The 16,217-nt window shown below is 42.3% G+C and overlaps 1 protein-coding gene across 7 annotated transcripts in view; it reads left to right on the top strand.

The window, feature by feature from the left end:
* Nucleotides 1-16,217, top strand: part of LOC142023218 (S-adenosyl-L-methionine-dependent tRNA 4-demethylwyosine synthase TYW1-like) — a 189,490-nt gene that overhangs the window by 27,302 nt on the left and 145,971 nt on the right. For 6 of the 7 annotated variants that reach the window (XM_075013957.1, XM_075013959.1, XM_075013958.1 and 3 more), the window contains one exon: nucleotides 10,024-10,150. In XM_075013957.1, the coding sequence (XP_074870058.1) occupies nucleotides 10,024-10,150 (127 nt within the window). Of the gene's footprint in view, nucleotides 1-10,023; nucleotides 10,151-16,217 lie in introns of those variants that run through there. The other variant, XM_075013962.1, reaches the window with a different exon arrangement.

Genomic DNA, 16,217 nt, shown 5'->3' with positions numbered 1-16,217 from the left:
AGACCCTGCTGAAATGCTGTCAGACTTACTTTTGGGATTTTCATGTGGGCCTTTATGTAACAAAAATGATTAGGAGTTTGGAAAGGGCATCATAGGATGAAAGAATAAAAAGATTGGAACTTTTCAGCTTAGAAAAAGGGAGATTAAGGGACTATGATATATCTGTAAAATCATGGCTGGTGTGGAAAAAGTGAATAAGGAAAAGTTATTTTTTGTTATGGGAACAAATAGAATGAGGGGGTCACCAAATGAAATTAACGGGTAGCAGGTTTAAAACTAACAAGAGGAACGTTTTCTTCACAGTAGGTCTGTGGAACTGCTTGCCACAGGAGGTTGTGAAGAGCAAGACTTTCAACAGTGTTCAGAATGAACTAGATCAATTCATGGTTAGAGGTTCATCAATGGGTATTAGCCAGGGTTGGTAGGAATGGTGTCCCTAGTCTCTGTTTGTCAGAGCTTGGAAATGGATGTCAGGAGAGGGATCAATTTTCTGATTACCTGTTTTCTTCACTCCCTCTGGGGCATCAGGCATTGGCCCTCTTTTGGAAGACAGGATGCTGGGCTGGGTGGACCTTTGGTTTGACGCAGTGTGGCTGTTCCTATGTTATTAGGGCTTGAGCATGCAAGATGCTGGTAGCCATTGAAATCTGTGGCAAACTTATTGCCTTGAGGTAGAGTTGTATTGGGTCGTTCACAGTGAGATGAGGATTCTCTGCAACTCACGACTCTAGGGCTCCAGAAAGCAACAAGTGTTCAAGAATTTGGGCTTAAAAGCTTGGATTTTGAAAGGGCTCAAAGGGGTTGAGGTGCCCAAATTCCATGCAAACTCAGTGGGAGTTAGATACTTATCTTTCTTAGGTGCATCTAAAAATCCCAGCTTGAATGCTTTTTAATATAGAAATGCCAGATTGGGCTATGTTGCAGTGGTGGGCAACCTGTGGCCCACAGACCACATGCGGCACTCTGGGGCTGCACCTGTGACCCACAGACCCCGGCTATTCCCCACCCCCACATGTCTCTTGCGCACCAGAATCCTGCATTTTCTTGCTCCTTCCCCTTCCAGCACTTTCAGAGCGTGCAAATCACCTGATTTGCCCTCCATCCCCACTCCTCCCACTCCTTCCCAAAACTGGAACACAGCAAATCAGCTGAGGCACATGGGAGGAGGGAAGAGGCTGCTGGACTGGAGGTGAAACTCCAGTGGGCTGCAGGCTGTGGCCATCCACTGAGGTGAAGGAAAGCCATTCACGAAGTCGGCTCACTGTTCACAGTTGCCCATCACAGCTTTAGAGGAAGCTTCAAGCAACCCTTTTCCTGTTGGGCATTGAGGATATCTAGGTAGCTGGGAGATGAGCTTGGCTAATAGGTTGTGAGTTTTCAGGACAGTGAAGGAGACAGAGGCTTCTCCTTTAGGGGAAAAAAGTCTCTTCAGTTAACTTCTGTCTTGAATTGGTAGAAGCTTCTCTTGGGCCTTTATACTTTTTAGCAGTGCTTTTTCAAAATTAGGTGGCACGTTCTCTGCTTTAATCAAACCAACTCCCAGATCAGGCTATTGCAATGTAATAGTTTATTTTTTGTTGCCCACCTGGCAGCTCTCACGTTTTTCCTTTCTCTGTCTTGTCTGAATTTTGTTTTGGTGCAGATTTTATTTGCAAAACTGGACAGTGATGTCTAGAGCAGAGGTGAATGAAGCCTGTTTATAAGTTATCGTTTGCAAATTTAGTAACTTTAATCACTGACTCAAATGTTCTTTTAGTGGGAGATGGCTTTATTTGTGGATGCTCTTAATTAGTCAGGCTGCTGATTAAATGATGGAAACTGAATTATTATATGTTGATGTGAGGGTAGCAAGGGCACTTAGACCATAAACTGAATGATTGCCCAGTATATTTCTATTTGTTACATCAAGCTAATGGTAGTAGGTAACTTTATGAAGCTGGAGTAGGTAGCTATAGAGTGTAGGTTCCCAACATTGGAACAGAATTCTGTGCTTCCTTTTCTCCAGTGACAATGAATATATGCATCAACTCTGGCATGCCATCCCTTCACTTATACACACTGTAATATCATAGGAAGCTTGGACTGCTGCAAATCAGTGACAGTCATGAAAGTAGCATAAACTCCTTTGAAGCTTTTAATCCCTTTTGTCCCAAGCAGTTACTGCTTGAAAGACTGCAGGAGTACAGTAGGTTGGCTAAGGTCTTAGTCTGAATTAGGACAGACTGATTAGCTCATCTAGTCCATATTCTTGTCATGACAGTTTTGTTTCCTATTGTCAATGTCCTTTGTTTTCGGTTTTTGTTTTGTTTAGATACTCCTGGGAATATATCAGTGTTTGTTATAATCATTCAAAAAGGGTGAAGAATCAGTGCCTAAAATTAACTCAGGTCTTTTGGGGGTAAATATGGTTAATATTGGGAAATGGGAGGATAAAAAGCAACAAATAGAGAATAGGAAGAGTACTGGAAGTAAGAAAAGACTAATGCTGTGGTTTATTCCATGAACTTTACATTCAGTACATACAGTGCATGCATATATGTATGTGTATCTTCCACTCAGTTGCCTTATAACAAATGGCCTTGTGCTGATTAGTTTCGCATAATCACATCTATCTACTGTAATATGTTGGATTTTCTTAAAATAATAAGTATTTTTGCGTACGTGAGTTGTACCAGAATTTAGGTAATAACAGTGCAAGTTAAATAACACCTTTGCACAAGCTGGGAATTTTTCAATGAAAACTGAAATCAAAGAGCCTTATTCATGGTATATTCTTCTAGGACTTAACATCTTTTGTCTTAAAATGTTTGAAAGAGTGAGCTTTCACCACTTCCCTTGGGAGGCTGATAATCCTGCCTAATTTTTCCCTTTTTGTTCATTATAGCTAGTTCTGTCCCCTAAGATAACACTAAGTAATTCTGTCTCCTTGGTGTCTGTGCCCTTCAAATATTTGTAAGCCATCCATCATTTGAAAAGAATGCCTGGCTTATGGAAGACTGGCTATCTTCTCAAGGTCCTTAGACTGTTTCTTTGGAGAATAAGTAATGCTCTGTCTGGGCCATCTGTGAAACAGAGCTGTATCTTTTGGCTATTTTCGGTGGCAACTGCCATTATAGACTAGGGGATTATATAGCAAGTTACATCAGCAAATTTTCTTCAGTTGTGGCACACTGAGAACTAGAGACACATTTAAGGGCGTGTTAAAAAGACTGTATTAACTGTGTGCAGTTTACGTTGAAAATGCTAATTTTGTCCACAGAATGTATTTTGAATATCTTAAATGGTACCCCAAAAAAACAAAAAGGCACCTAAGGAGTCTTGATAACTTCAGGTATAACCTTCTGTAAAGGCAAAAAGCAGTCAAGTAGCACTTTAAAGACTAGCAAAATAGTTTATTAGGTGAGCTTTTGTGGGACAGACCCACTTCTTCAGACCATAGCCAGACCAGAACAGACTCAATATTGAAGGCACAGAGAACCAAAAACAGTAAGCAAGGAGGACAAATCAGAAAAAGATAATCAAGGTGAGCAAATCAGAGAGTGGAGGGGTGTGGGGGAAGGTCAAGAATTAGATTGAGCCAAGTATACAGATGAAGGGGCTCCCCACTGTGTCTGCAGATAGCTGTAGGACCCCAAATAAACACATGTTGCTGAAAGTGTTACATTTTGAGTGTGCTTTCCAGGCATATTTTCAAGAAATGCACGTAAAGGGTAAAATATTTGTTGTGAAATTGCAGATGATGAGTTGTCCTGCTTTCTATTCGTACTCGAAGCAGAAACACAGAACCTTCTGTACTAAATCCAGCAAGAGGTCCAGTGTTCTGCTTCTTGTAATGGCTAATACTTTATTATTCAGAGGAAGGTGGATTTCTCTGGCCTCTTCTGTAGAGTTCCTAGCTGATTATTTTACTCTGTACATAGAGGAATAAAGAGAGAGAAATTTCTTCCTGACCCAAGATGGCCAGAGCACGAGCTTTGATTGTCCTTATTTAGATCCCAATTGAGGTATAGTGGCAAAACTCCTGCAAGTTTTAGGTTTGGGGCCTTAAGTAACAAAAATCTAAGGCCTCGTCTAGGCCTACTGGAAGAGCAGCATGCTGCTGTCGGTCTTCTGTCGGTCGATTTTGCACATCTGGTGAAAACACATCAACATTGACTTCTCTGGGTTTAGCCATCAACCCCTGTACTCCACGCTATTGCTTTGAGTAAGGGACATCGGTGTGAGACTAAAGAGGCTCAGACTTCACTGAGGAAGTGAGTTGATTCTGATATGTTGATCCTAGCTATGCAAATACCGTAGCTAGAATTGCGTATCTGAAATTGACTTATTTTCCTAGTATAGACTTACTCTAAATTCTCATGTTTTCATTGTTTCTGAACAGTCACTGTCTGTGAATATAGAACAGCAAGATGAATACTTGGCTTTTTTATTGGCAGCCAAGTCAAGGACAAGAAAAGCAGGCTGTAGCCATTACAGGTTTGATTTGCTACAGAAAGGCAATGAACTTGCATTAGATTTACTTCACTGTTTCTTGCTAAATCAGCCTTGAGAAGTTTTCTTTCTGTGCTAAATTATTTACTTCTGTTCATTTATTTCAAATCCTAAATAATAAACATGAAAGGTTTATTATTAAGCTGAAGAATAAATGTAACTCCTAGGGCAATAAGTTATTATTCCCCTCAAGAAATGTCTTGGATTGAATACTTACAAAACCTGAAGCAAATTGGGTAGTCAGCTAAGATATAAACAAGTGATTGGTGTCTTGTTTATACATGTTGAAATCAGTCTGGGAAAATAGTGGTAGACAGTGTCTTAAAGGCAGGAAAAATAGGAATTTATTAAATAATTGCAGAATGTGATTATTTTTCTAATCAAATAGACTCTTTATGCTTCAATACTTTGCTGAGATAAGACAGTAATGAGGGTAGTATATAGAGAAACAGGTATGCTAAGAACATTTAATCATTCAAAATAACTTTTCTTGTATGCACAGGTTGGTCCTGTATATGATCATTTTTAAGTGTGCAGAAGAAGTGTGAATTACTATATTTAATAGAGGAATGGGGTGTATGGTGTATCCAGGGAGGGGTAGCACCTCTGGTATGGGGACTTGTCGTGTCTCTTTGGGGACAGTTCGTGCACCTCTGGTCCCCACCTGGAACCTAGCTCTCACCTGTGGCTCCAAGAAGCTGTAGCATGCAGCGGCCACACTCCAATAAACCGCTTCGACAGGCAGGCTAAACCAGGTGAGGGTAGCTGGCAAGTCTGAAACCTGCGGTGAGATAGGGATTTGCCTATCCCAGCATGCAAAGTCGGCCCCAGCGGACTGGGTGGATGAGATCAACAGCAAGATCCAACGACCAGGAAGGTGGTTCTGCAATGCTCTGTGGAGAGCGAAGGGCATGATCAGGCACCAAAGATGGCATGGCCATCCACTGCAGCCTAGGAAGTCCCAGCTGTGACAACTTTTCGTACCACTGGAACCAGGCTTCTGAGGTCAAGAGAGTGGAACTGCCCCTGTGCAACGGCTTTTCCATTTTAAACATTCTCCCGCACAGGTTCTTTGCACATTCTCATCACTTTTATCTATTTCAAAGTCCTGCGGCGATGGCGGAGGGGTGAAGTGACAGGTGGAGTTGACCACTGGGAGTCATAGCGCCAAACCTGCATGTAGGCGGCCTGTGGACTTTGGTCACTCGACTCTGTCGTCCCGGGGTCAGAGGAGTTCAGCAGCATCCCTGGCGACTGAGCAGGCCTTTTTAGGAACAGCACTGCTCACTCTTAAAATGAGGGAGGGGACTAGAAAAGGTGTCCCAAAAATTGCTTGTCCCAACCAAAATGGCCATTGTGCCGCAGCTGGCAGTTTTACCCTCACAGCGGTCAAAAAACAGTGAAAAGAAAGATGATATTTGCAGCATGGAACGTTCGCATCCTCTTGGACGGGGAGAATGAGGCCTGAGAGAAGAACTGCCCTTATAGCAAGAAAACTGGCAGGTTATAACATTGACATAGCTGCCCTGGGCAAGACCAGACTTGCAGAGGAAAGATCCATCTGTGAACCAAAAGGAGGTTATACCTTCTTCTGGAAAGGCAGTCCAGAAAATGAAGACAGAATCCAGGGAGTGGGAATTGCCATCAAGACATCACTTTTGCACCAGGTTCCTGACCTACCAACTTGCATCAGTGAGAGTCTGATCAAGCTCCCTTTCCCACTCAACAGCTCTCGCCACGTTAAAGTCATCAGCGCTTACGCCCCCACACTGACTAGCAGCGACAAAGCAAAAGAAAGTTTCTATGAGGACCTTGACCATCTTGTGAAAGCAACCACTCCTAGTGATAAGCTTCTCCTGTTGGGTGACTTCCATGCCAGGGTTGGCAAGGACTGTAGGACCTGGAAGGGGGTCTGGGGCATCATGGCGTTGGTAACATGAATGCCAATGGCCACCTTCTGCTGAGCTTGTGTGCAGAAAATGACCTGACGATTACCAACTCTCTCTTCAGGCAAGCTGATAAATACAAAACCACACGGATGCACCCGAGATCAAAACAGTGGCACCTGATTGAGTGTCATCAGTCACAGGTGGGACATTTGAGATGTTAAGATCACCAGGGCCATGCGGGAGCTGAGTGCTGGACTGATCACAGACTCGTCAGATCAGTCCTTATGCTGCACATCACACCACTGCACTGCAAGAAGCTCAAGTTTGTCAGGCCCTCCAACATCGGGAAGCTGCAACACGTTGGTCATCGTGAGAAATTCACAGCCTGCCTTGACGAAGTGCTGATATCCCATGGACCTCTGACTGGAGACCCAACACAAAAGTGGGACCTGTTCAAAACCCTGGTGATGGAGTCAGCCAAGTCAACACTAGGACTGAAAAAGAGAGTTCACCAAGGCTGGTTGGATGAAAATGACGAGGCCGTCATGAAGATCTTAGAGGAAAAACAGAACACATTTCTGCTTTGGCAAAACGATCAGTCCTCAATCTCCAAACGTGGTCGTTTCTAACACCTTCAGAGCCAGGCGCAAATGGCACTTCACAAAATGCAAGATGAGTGGTTGGAGAGTAAAGCTGATCAAGTCCAATATTACGCTGACATCAAGATCTCCAAGATGTTCGTCAGTGCTATCAAAGCTATATATGGACCTTCAAAGCCAAGTACTACACCTCTTCTGTCTGCAGATGGCATGACCCTTCTGAGGGAGAAGAACAGCATCAACAGTAGGTGGAGAGAGCACTTCAGCAACCTTCTCAACAGACCCTCCATTGTTGAGCCTGTGGCCCGAGACCAGATCCCTCAGAAACCCACAATAGACCGTCTTGACCTGCCCCCAACAATGGTTGAGGTCAAAAAGACAATCAGCCAGATCAGCTCTGGCAAAGCCCCTGGGATGGACGGTATACCTACTAAAATTTTCAAAAGGCAGGACCAGTGTCACTTGAAGCCTTTCATGACATCTTGATCAGCATCTGAGAAGAAGACGACATGACCAAAGACTTTAAGGATGCTACACTCATCTCACACTTCAAAAACAAGAGCAACAAAGCTGACTGTGGAAATTACCGAGGCATCTGCCTTCTGTGTACTGCTGGGAAGATCTTGGCTTGAGTCATCCTCAACCTTCTGATCACCAGCATCTCAGAGGAGAACCTACCAGAGGCACAGTGTGGTTTTCGCCCAGGTCACAGCACCATTGACATGATCTTTGCTGTTCATCAGGTCCAGGAAAAGAGTGTAGAGCAGAATTTGGATCTGTACACTGTCTTTATAGACCTGATGAAGGCGTTTAACACTGTCAACAGAGAAGCCCTGTGGATTATCCCATCAAAATTTGGCTGCCTGAGAAGACTCATTAACCTCATACGCCTGTTCCACAATGACATGACTGGCTTTGTTCTTTCAAATGGTGAGTCCTCAGATCCATTTGAGATATCCAATGGTGTGAAGCAAGGGTGCGTGCTGACCCCAGTGTTATTCAACCTCTTTTTCACGTGTATACTCAGCCATGCAGTTAGAGACATGGACCATGGAGTCTACATAAAATACAGACTTGATGGGTCACTTTTCAACCTTCACTGTCTGAATGCTAAAACCATGATGCTTGAGAGGCTCATCCTTGAAGCCCTTTTTGCTGACAACTGTGCACTTATGGCACACAAGGAATCTGATCTCCAGCTCATCATCAACAAGTTTGCTGATGCCACTCGCCTCTTTGGTTTGACTATCAGCCTAGGAAAGACCCAGGTACTGTTTCAACCTGCTCCAGGATCTGCTGCTCTCCCTGCTTCAATCTTTATTGAAGGAACAGAGTTAAAAACAGTAGAGGAGTTCAAGTACCTTGGCAGTGTGATAGCCAATGATGGCTCCATTGACAAAGAAATCAATGCCAGAATCTGCCAGGCCAGCTGGGCACTAGGACGTCTGAGAGCGAGTGTTGAATCAGCACAATATCCAACAGTCCGCTAAACTGAAAGCGTACAAGGCTGTAGTCCTGACCAGTCTCCTGTATGGCTGTGAAACCTGGACCTTGTACAGAAAACATATAAAACTGCAGGAGCGCTTCCACACATGCAGCCTGAGGTCAATACTGCACATTCGATGGCAGGACAGAGTTACGAACCTGGAAGTTCTGGACAGAGCAGGAACCACGAGCATTGAAGCCATGATTCTGAAAGCCCAGCTTCGCTGGACAGGGCACATCATACGAATGGAGGAGTCAAGAATCCCTAAGCAACTCCTCTATGGTGAACTGTCCCAGAGCAAAAGGAATCAAGGTAGGCCTCGCAAGAGGTATAAAGTGCGTGAAGGCCAACATTGCTCATGCTGGTTTAAAACCAAATCAGCTAGAGCCGCATGCAAAAGACTGAACAGGCTGGTGTGCTCTCGTATGACACGTGTATGACAACTGTGAAGAGCAGTGACGCGTACACCTCATTGATGCTTGTGAGAGGAAGAAAGCAACAGCAGCACAGAATTGATTCTTATTTGGGTGGGTTTAATTTTAGCTGGGTTTTTTGATGCTAAAGGCCTTGGTGTGTCTAGATTGCTGAAAACTGTTGTCAAAAGATACATAAATCGTGCAATGCATTTGCGTACATTTTGCTGACAGTTCTGTCTGGAGAGGCTTTTTAGTTATTTGGCCCATCCACACAGGGCCAAATATAAAAAAAACCCACACCCTTTCTGTTGAGACATCCCTTTTTCCTCATGGAACAGGGTGTACAGGGATGTTGACAGAATGCTCCCAACTGGCAGATCTCTTTTTCATACCTGTTTTTTGACAGAAGCCTGCAGTCTAGACATAGCCCTTTTGATAAAGCTTTAATAGCTTATTTCTGATAGGTTCCGTGTCATCAACCCCGAACTATTGCAGTATTGTGGCATCAAAGTTATGTTTCTGGAGTGGGTGATGTTCCAGATAAACATGAACCAGAGGTACAAAGCACAGCTCAGGAAAGGTCATATGTTATAGTGCCTAAGAGTAGGGTTAGTATTACATGTCTGTAGGTGAATAAATTGTCTTGCATATCTAAAATCCTTCTGTGGTTTAAACCAGTCGTGGGTGTTCTTCACTGACTTGTGCTAACTAACTGTGTAGTGCTGAGTGTTACTGGATCTACTTTTTACCCAAGAGGTGCTGTATTTTGGTGTCATGATGGGATCCATGCACATACGTATCAGTTGTAAAGTACTTGTAGATGAAAGTCACTGTGGCTGTATTTTCAAAGGAATTTAGGGGAGTTAGGTGCCCAAATCTTATTGACTTTCTGTGGGTTTTAGATGCCAAACACCACCTTTGTAAATTCAGATTTAAGTGTTTTTGGACAGCATAACAAAGAGGTGGAATGGAATACTGAATGATGAGCTCTTAATAAATGAATTGCTTGAGTTCCAGATTCATCTTGGTGCACCAGAATTGCTATTGAGTTTAATAGCTCTGATTTGAGGTTCCTAGGAATATTCCTATGTGGAAATGTTGTGTACTCAGCTACACTATTGTAATTCTTTCTCTTTTTCCAGAAAGAACGTGAACTTGAGGAAGAAGCTAGCGGAACAGGTCCATCTGAGCAGAATAATGGGAAACATGAGGAGAGTGGAAGGAGGGAGATGATCACTCCAGGTCTTCGAGATGTACTTACGAAACAAGGTGAAGGTCCATAAAGATGGTGTGGGGAGCAGATTCTGGATCAGGCTTCAAAAATTTGTGTATAGATTTTTACCAGAAATGGTGCAAAGAAAGGTTTGAGATATTGTAAGCCTTTTGTTTCTGGTGAGTTCCATGATGCCTCCATGACAGACATGGGATGATCTTTCTGTGAGTGTCTTGCCCTCCAGCTGCAAAATTAATGAACGTCCTGAAACCAAACAGTTCAGGCTTGAAATTCTTAGTTGGTCACAGCAGCCGTTGAAGTCTGAAACAGTAGTGTCTGAACAGGAATTTTGGAGTCTAGAGAGTACCAATCTTCTTGAGCCAGTTTGTTAATGTTTTGGATAGAAGACATTCTGGAGTGTACACAGTTTCCAAAAGGCAGACATTTCTGAAAGGCATTTGAAAATCAGTCTCGCTTCTGATATTTTAATTCAGTTCTTTCTTCTCAATTTCATGCTTTGATTTCAGAGCTGAAATTCATTTCTCAAAGATAAATTTATTTAAATAAATCTGAATGGTCCACTAGAGCCATGTTCCTCATTCTTTTTTTTTTAATGTAGTACCCCCTTTTCAAAAAAAAAAATTACGAATACCCCCCAGACTTCTCTTGCATACCTTGATGGCTATGCATGCCACCAGTTGAGAAACATGGTTCTAACGTAATCTGAGGTCTTGAAACAAGTGCCATTCTGCCTTTCCAGATGACAGTGCCCTTTTCAGGAATCAGATTTGTTTTGCATGCCACCAAGTTACACCTCAGTTAAAAACTACTTACTTTCAAAAAACATACAAAAATATCACAGAAGACTACTACTGAAAACTTGCTGACTTTCTACCTTCTTATCAAATAAATTAACTGGAATAGAAATTTTGTACTTATTTTTCAGTGTAAGGCATATGAAGCAGTAGAAAAAAGACACTGGGTGAATTTTTAGATTGTACCAACTTTACTAGTTCCTGTGTAGTCTGTTGCAAAACTAGGCAAATATCTAGATGAACTGATGTACCCTCTGGAAGACCCCATTGTACCCTAGTTGAGAAACACCGCATGAGAGGAAAACTAGATAACTTCTCTCAAGAACTATACAGAACAATGTTAATGGACTTAATGCCATTATTTGTTTAAAAAGCATATGTGAGAATGCACGACAGATGCCAGATTTACAGTCCTGCAGATGAAAAGCCTCAGTCCCCAGAAAAGGTACAGCTTGGGCAGGGGTAGCACATTACGATAGAGCAGTTTGGTCTGCAGCTGTAAGGATGAGAGGGGAGTTTAGTTCTCATGCCCATTCACTCCCTACTTTGTTTCTGGAGCGTCTGAAAAAAGGCATCTATTGTGTTGGACTGAAATTGTGAACTTGTTTCATGTAAGTCAAACAGCTATGGCTTTTCTTTAACATTTTCAGTCACTGATAACTCGCTGTAGCTTCTTCAGTCTGTTCACCTGAAGGTGGCCCTGCTCCCTGTGCCAGCCATCCAGTCTCATGCAAGTGCTTTTTTTTTTTTGTTTGTTTGTTTGGGTTTTTTTGTTACAGCTGTAGCAGTTGTAAAAGAAATGGTTATGCATAAAACTCAGAATCAAAATAAAAGACTCTAGCAAAGGCATTGTAAGAAAGTTCTGCAAAACTTGGCCACTAAGGTAAATGCCTCTGTGTGGTATCTGTCTTGCTAATTGTTGACACCTTTCGAAGCCTGAAGTGTCTACCGCACATACAGGTTGCTTACATCTTTTTTGGCTTTGTTACAGAAAGCCATAGTTTTAAGAACAAATGCAGTGTAAACTGCTGCAAAGTATCTGAAATATGTGATGAATTGTGAGTGCTGCCCTTGTGTAATTCTAAAGTCAAATCTTATCTTTGACTTTTGTCTTAGGAGTAGGGATGCTGGTAGATGTGTAGGGTGGCAAGGGAATGCAAAGTGGAATGGATGATTTGCACTGCAGATAATGCACTAGTTGCCTGGGAAGCTGAGTTCTGTCTGTTTCCTGGTTTGGAAGAGTGTCCCCGATATGCCAGGCTGCATGGTAGCTGGTACCCTTGCTAAATAAGCTGTAGAGTTCTGAGGAAGAATACTGTTCTCCTACCACTTCCCTAGCATCCCTGGGGACTCTCTAGGACCCATCGTCTAGGTTTTTAACCCATACAAGCAAGACACTTGTAAGTGTTGGCTCTGCGGGTTAAAACTATAGACAATGGCCCCAAGACTTAAATACCTGAGACAGATTTAACCATAGACAGTAGGCCCCAAGACTGAACTATTTGAGAAAGACTTTGGTTAAATGAATTGTTGGAATATCCGGAACCAGGGTATAATCCTGTCCTCTCCCAATAATTGGAGCATTGAAGAGCTTGGTTGACTGCGACACAGCATTATATCTAAAGAAAGGGTGAAGCAAAGTGGCCGGCAGTGATTAAGGCGGTTTCACCTTTCTTGCACAGGGTCTGATTGCTTTTAGCCTGCTTTGGTTTTGCAGCTCTGGCCAGAAAGCTATCCGTTTGGTGCTACATGCAGAACGTTTAGTTAGATGATCAGAATTGCACACACAGCTTTCTTTTCAACACATCAGGTTTTAAACACTAGGGAAGATCTACCTGAGAAATTTCGTCATTTGAGATCCAAGGGAGAGTAGAAGAATTCACTTTCTTTTGTTGTCAGATTGCATTTTCTAGGCATTTTATTTTTAACATTTTCCTATGACCGGGAGGGGAGGGGAGGTTGGGGCAGTGGGGAACAGGCATATGGGGGTACACAAGGGGTTATGTGCCTCCCTGGAATTCTCTCACCATTCGCCACTACCTATGACTTTTTTTCTGGAAAAATGCAAGCCGTCACAGCTGGATGAATTCAGTGTAGGTAAACCTGCAGTCTCCACAGAGTTAATTTTTAGCATGCTCATTTTATGGATGTTAAAGGTTAACTGGTTAGCCAGTAAGCTTCATGCTAAAGGATGAGGGTTACCAGTTGCAGTCAACCAGTAGGGGCTAGAGGAGCCTTCTATGGCCAGGGGGTTGCTCTAGCCCCCCAGGGCCACTGGCAGTGGGGGGGAAGTCGGGGGGGGGTCACTCCAGCTGTGCCAAAGCAGCTCCCATCTGCTGTGGCCCCCATGCGGTATACAGGGGCTTCTCCAGCCAGGCTGAAGCGCTGCGGCCCTCATTCCGCTGGGACCGTGGCTTCTTTGGCTTAGCTGGAGCAGCGCCTGTCAGCAGCGGCCTGGGGAACTGACACGCCAGCTGGAGCTAAAGTTAAATTAGCATTTAACTTGTTAACCAGTTAAACAGGATTTTGCATCCCTAGCCCATTTCTGTTAAATTAAGCCTTCTGAGTGAAACAGTTTCCAACTGTGCACTGAGTACACTGTATACACAAAAATTGGGATCAGAGCGTTCTTTTCTAATGGGGTTTAATTTGTTTTTCTGTGTGAAAATAGAAGGAAAGCCAACATTTTTCCTGTGATCAGACTTTACAGGCATATTTTCATTGTTATTTAAAATAAGAGCAGAGGATTCAAAAGCTCATACGATTTATTTTGCAGTTACTGGTTGCTACGGGTTAAACTTCACTTTCTTTTCAGTGTTATCCCTGCGGTACTAGTGATTCAGAATGAAGCTGCTCCCTTAAAATTTAGTTGCAGAACATTAATTTGCCGTTTGAACTGGCTCTTTAGACAACCTTAACAATCATTCATTTTATTTTTTTCACCATTCAAGCAAATTTATCTTGTTTGGTTTAGGTGAGTTGAATATTGATTCAACAGTTGGGTTTTATTTTAGCATTGGCTTTTGCTCCAGTTAACTGTACTGTTACAATCAGGTTGTACAGGTAGAACTTTGTAGCTGGGGTATTTACCAATTTGTTTAATAAGGGCATTCTTCAGTACTTTCTGTCTATAAAAAGCTATAATCATTTTTGTGTGGTGATATACAAATGTAGTGTAAATTCGTTCTGCCTCTTCATAGTTAAATCTTGCCAAAAGTTCATATGCAGCGTAAGCAGTTCAGTACTTCTAAATAACAAATATAACTTGAGAGAGACAGTCAGTCTTAGCAATATGTCAGGTATTTGACTGTGGGTGTTATGTTTACAGTGATAATACTTAGTAGCATTAAAGTTATATTCGATTCATTTATTTAGGCAGACAAGAAATGAGCTGAAAATAGAAATCGACTTTTTATATTACTTTGCTTGCCAGAGCAAACAATGTCCTAGAGCTGAGATGTGGCTTACATTCTAAATTCTTCTTTAGTTGCATATGGCTTTTCAAAACAGTTCCCTTTCAGCTGAAATTTGCTGTGCTTGGCCTTAAGATGAATTTTTGCATGTAGAAAAACTTAATGACTTCTAAGTGTTGGAGGCTGAACTTAAGTGTGGCTTTAACTGTATAGCACCCTTAAATTATGGTTATATGATCAGTGTTCCCTCTAACTTTTTCCCTCCATGATGGAATAAATTTTGTTATGTGCACCAAGCCATGTGTGATATACATCGTCAGTAGAAATACATGCTTCCCACTGTGGGTGGTTGTCGGCACTCTGCTAATCAGCTGAGAACTACCTGGATCTCCTAGGTGGCCACCCACGTACTCAGCTTACAGGGTACAGTGGTTGTGGTCATAAGAGTGGATCTGTTAAGTGCCTTCTAAATCAAAGCACGTGTTTCTAGTGTAATCCAGGTTAGATTTGCTTATTTTACTAATGCAGAAAATGTAAACTTTTATATTTCTGGCTAGCTTTACAAAGTCAGCACAGCTATGACAGAGGGAGCTGTATTCCGTTCAGGTTAATGAATCATTCATGTAATTTGAATTCCTTTCTCATGTGTAGAATTCTTATTATTGGTGATCAGCAGGTCAGAATGAACCCAGCTTGACATGCAGCTCGCAGGGTGAGGGCTGGGGAGCAGACAAATAATTTCTAGTAAATGTCTTTAAATGATTTTTATGTCAATGACCATGATCCTCTACAGTACCAATTTTGAAGTCGTATGTAGGAGGTTAGCTGCTCTTTATGGTGCTTAAGGTTCTCTTTACTGTGCTCTTCTTAAACAAATGGGAATATAAATGTAAACAAATAATGCTAAGACTGAGAACCCAAGCAGGGTAGCTCCAAATAAGGCTTCTTCCCTATCTGGGCTCTGTCTACATTGCAGTCATGAGGTGTGATTGTAGCTTGTGCAGACATTCCTGAGCTAGCTTTTATCTCGCTGGCTTGGGTACCAGAACAATGAAGCTGCAGCTGCACAGGCTTCTGAATGGGCCAGCTGCCTAGGTAATTATCCAGATTTCCAGGCAGGTTTGTGTACAACCTGTGATTGCAGTGTGAAATGTGTACTTGTAGTGACTGTACTTGTGTACTGCATGGTATATATTGAGCATAATGTGTCTGGGGTAATGTTACTTACACATTTACAAAGCAACCTGGGCCAAATTCTTCTATTGGTGGGAAGAAATTTTCTGAAGTACTGTGGATTTGTTACGTGTTTACATCAGTGTAAATTAGAGCCAAAATTTTGAGCCTTAATAATGTCTAGAACAGTATATCTCAACCCAGGGGACATGTACCCTTGGGGGTACACCGAAGTTTTCCAGGGGGTACATCAATTCATTCAGTTATTTGCCTAGTTTTACAACAGACTACACAGACACTAGTAAAATCATACAGTCTAAAAGTTCATTTAGACAATGACTTGTTTTTTCTGCTTCATATGCCTTACTCTGAAGTGTAAGTACAGTACTTCTATTCCAATTCATTTATTTGATAAGGAAGCAAGTTTTCAGTAGTAGTCTGCTCTGATATTTTTCCATGTTTTTGTAAGTAAGTAGTTTTTAAGTGAGGTGCAACTCAGTGGTATGAAAAAACAAATCTGACTACAGAAGAGGGTACAGTAGTTTGGAAAGGTTGAATGGTGCTTGTTTCAAGACCTCAGATTACCTTAGGACCATGTTTCTATGCATACAAGAGAAGTCTGGAGGTACTTGATAATTTTTTAAAGGGGTACTGTACTAAAAAAGGCTGTGAAACACAAGTTGAGAGTGTCTTAGCTTTAATAGGGCTTCACTTCTCAGGTT

This window comes from Carettochelys insculpta, chromosome 19 (assembly GCF_033958435.1).
Source record: "Carettochelys insculpta isolate YL-2023 chromosome 19, ASM3395843v1, whole genome shotgun sequence".
NCBI classification, from domain to species: domain Eukaryota; kingdom Metazoa; phylum Chordata; order Testudines; family Carettochelyidae; genus Carettochelys; species Carettochelys insculpta.
Note: the sequence above shows the minus strand (reverse complement) of the source record. Positions and strands in the feature narration are given on the sequence as shown.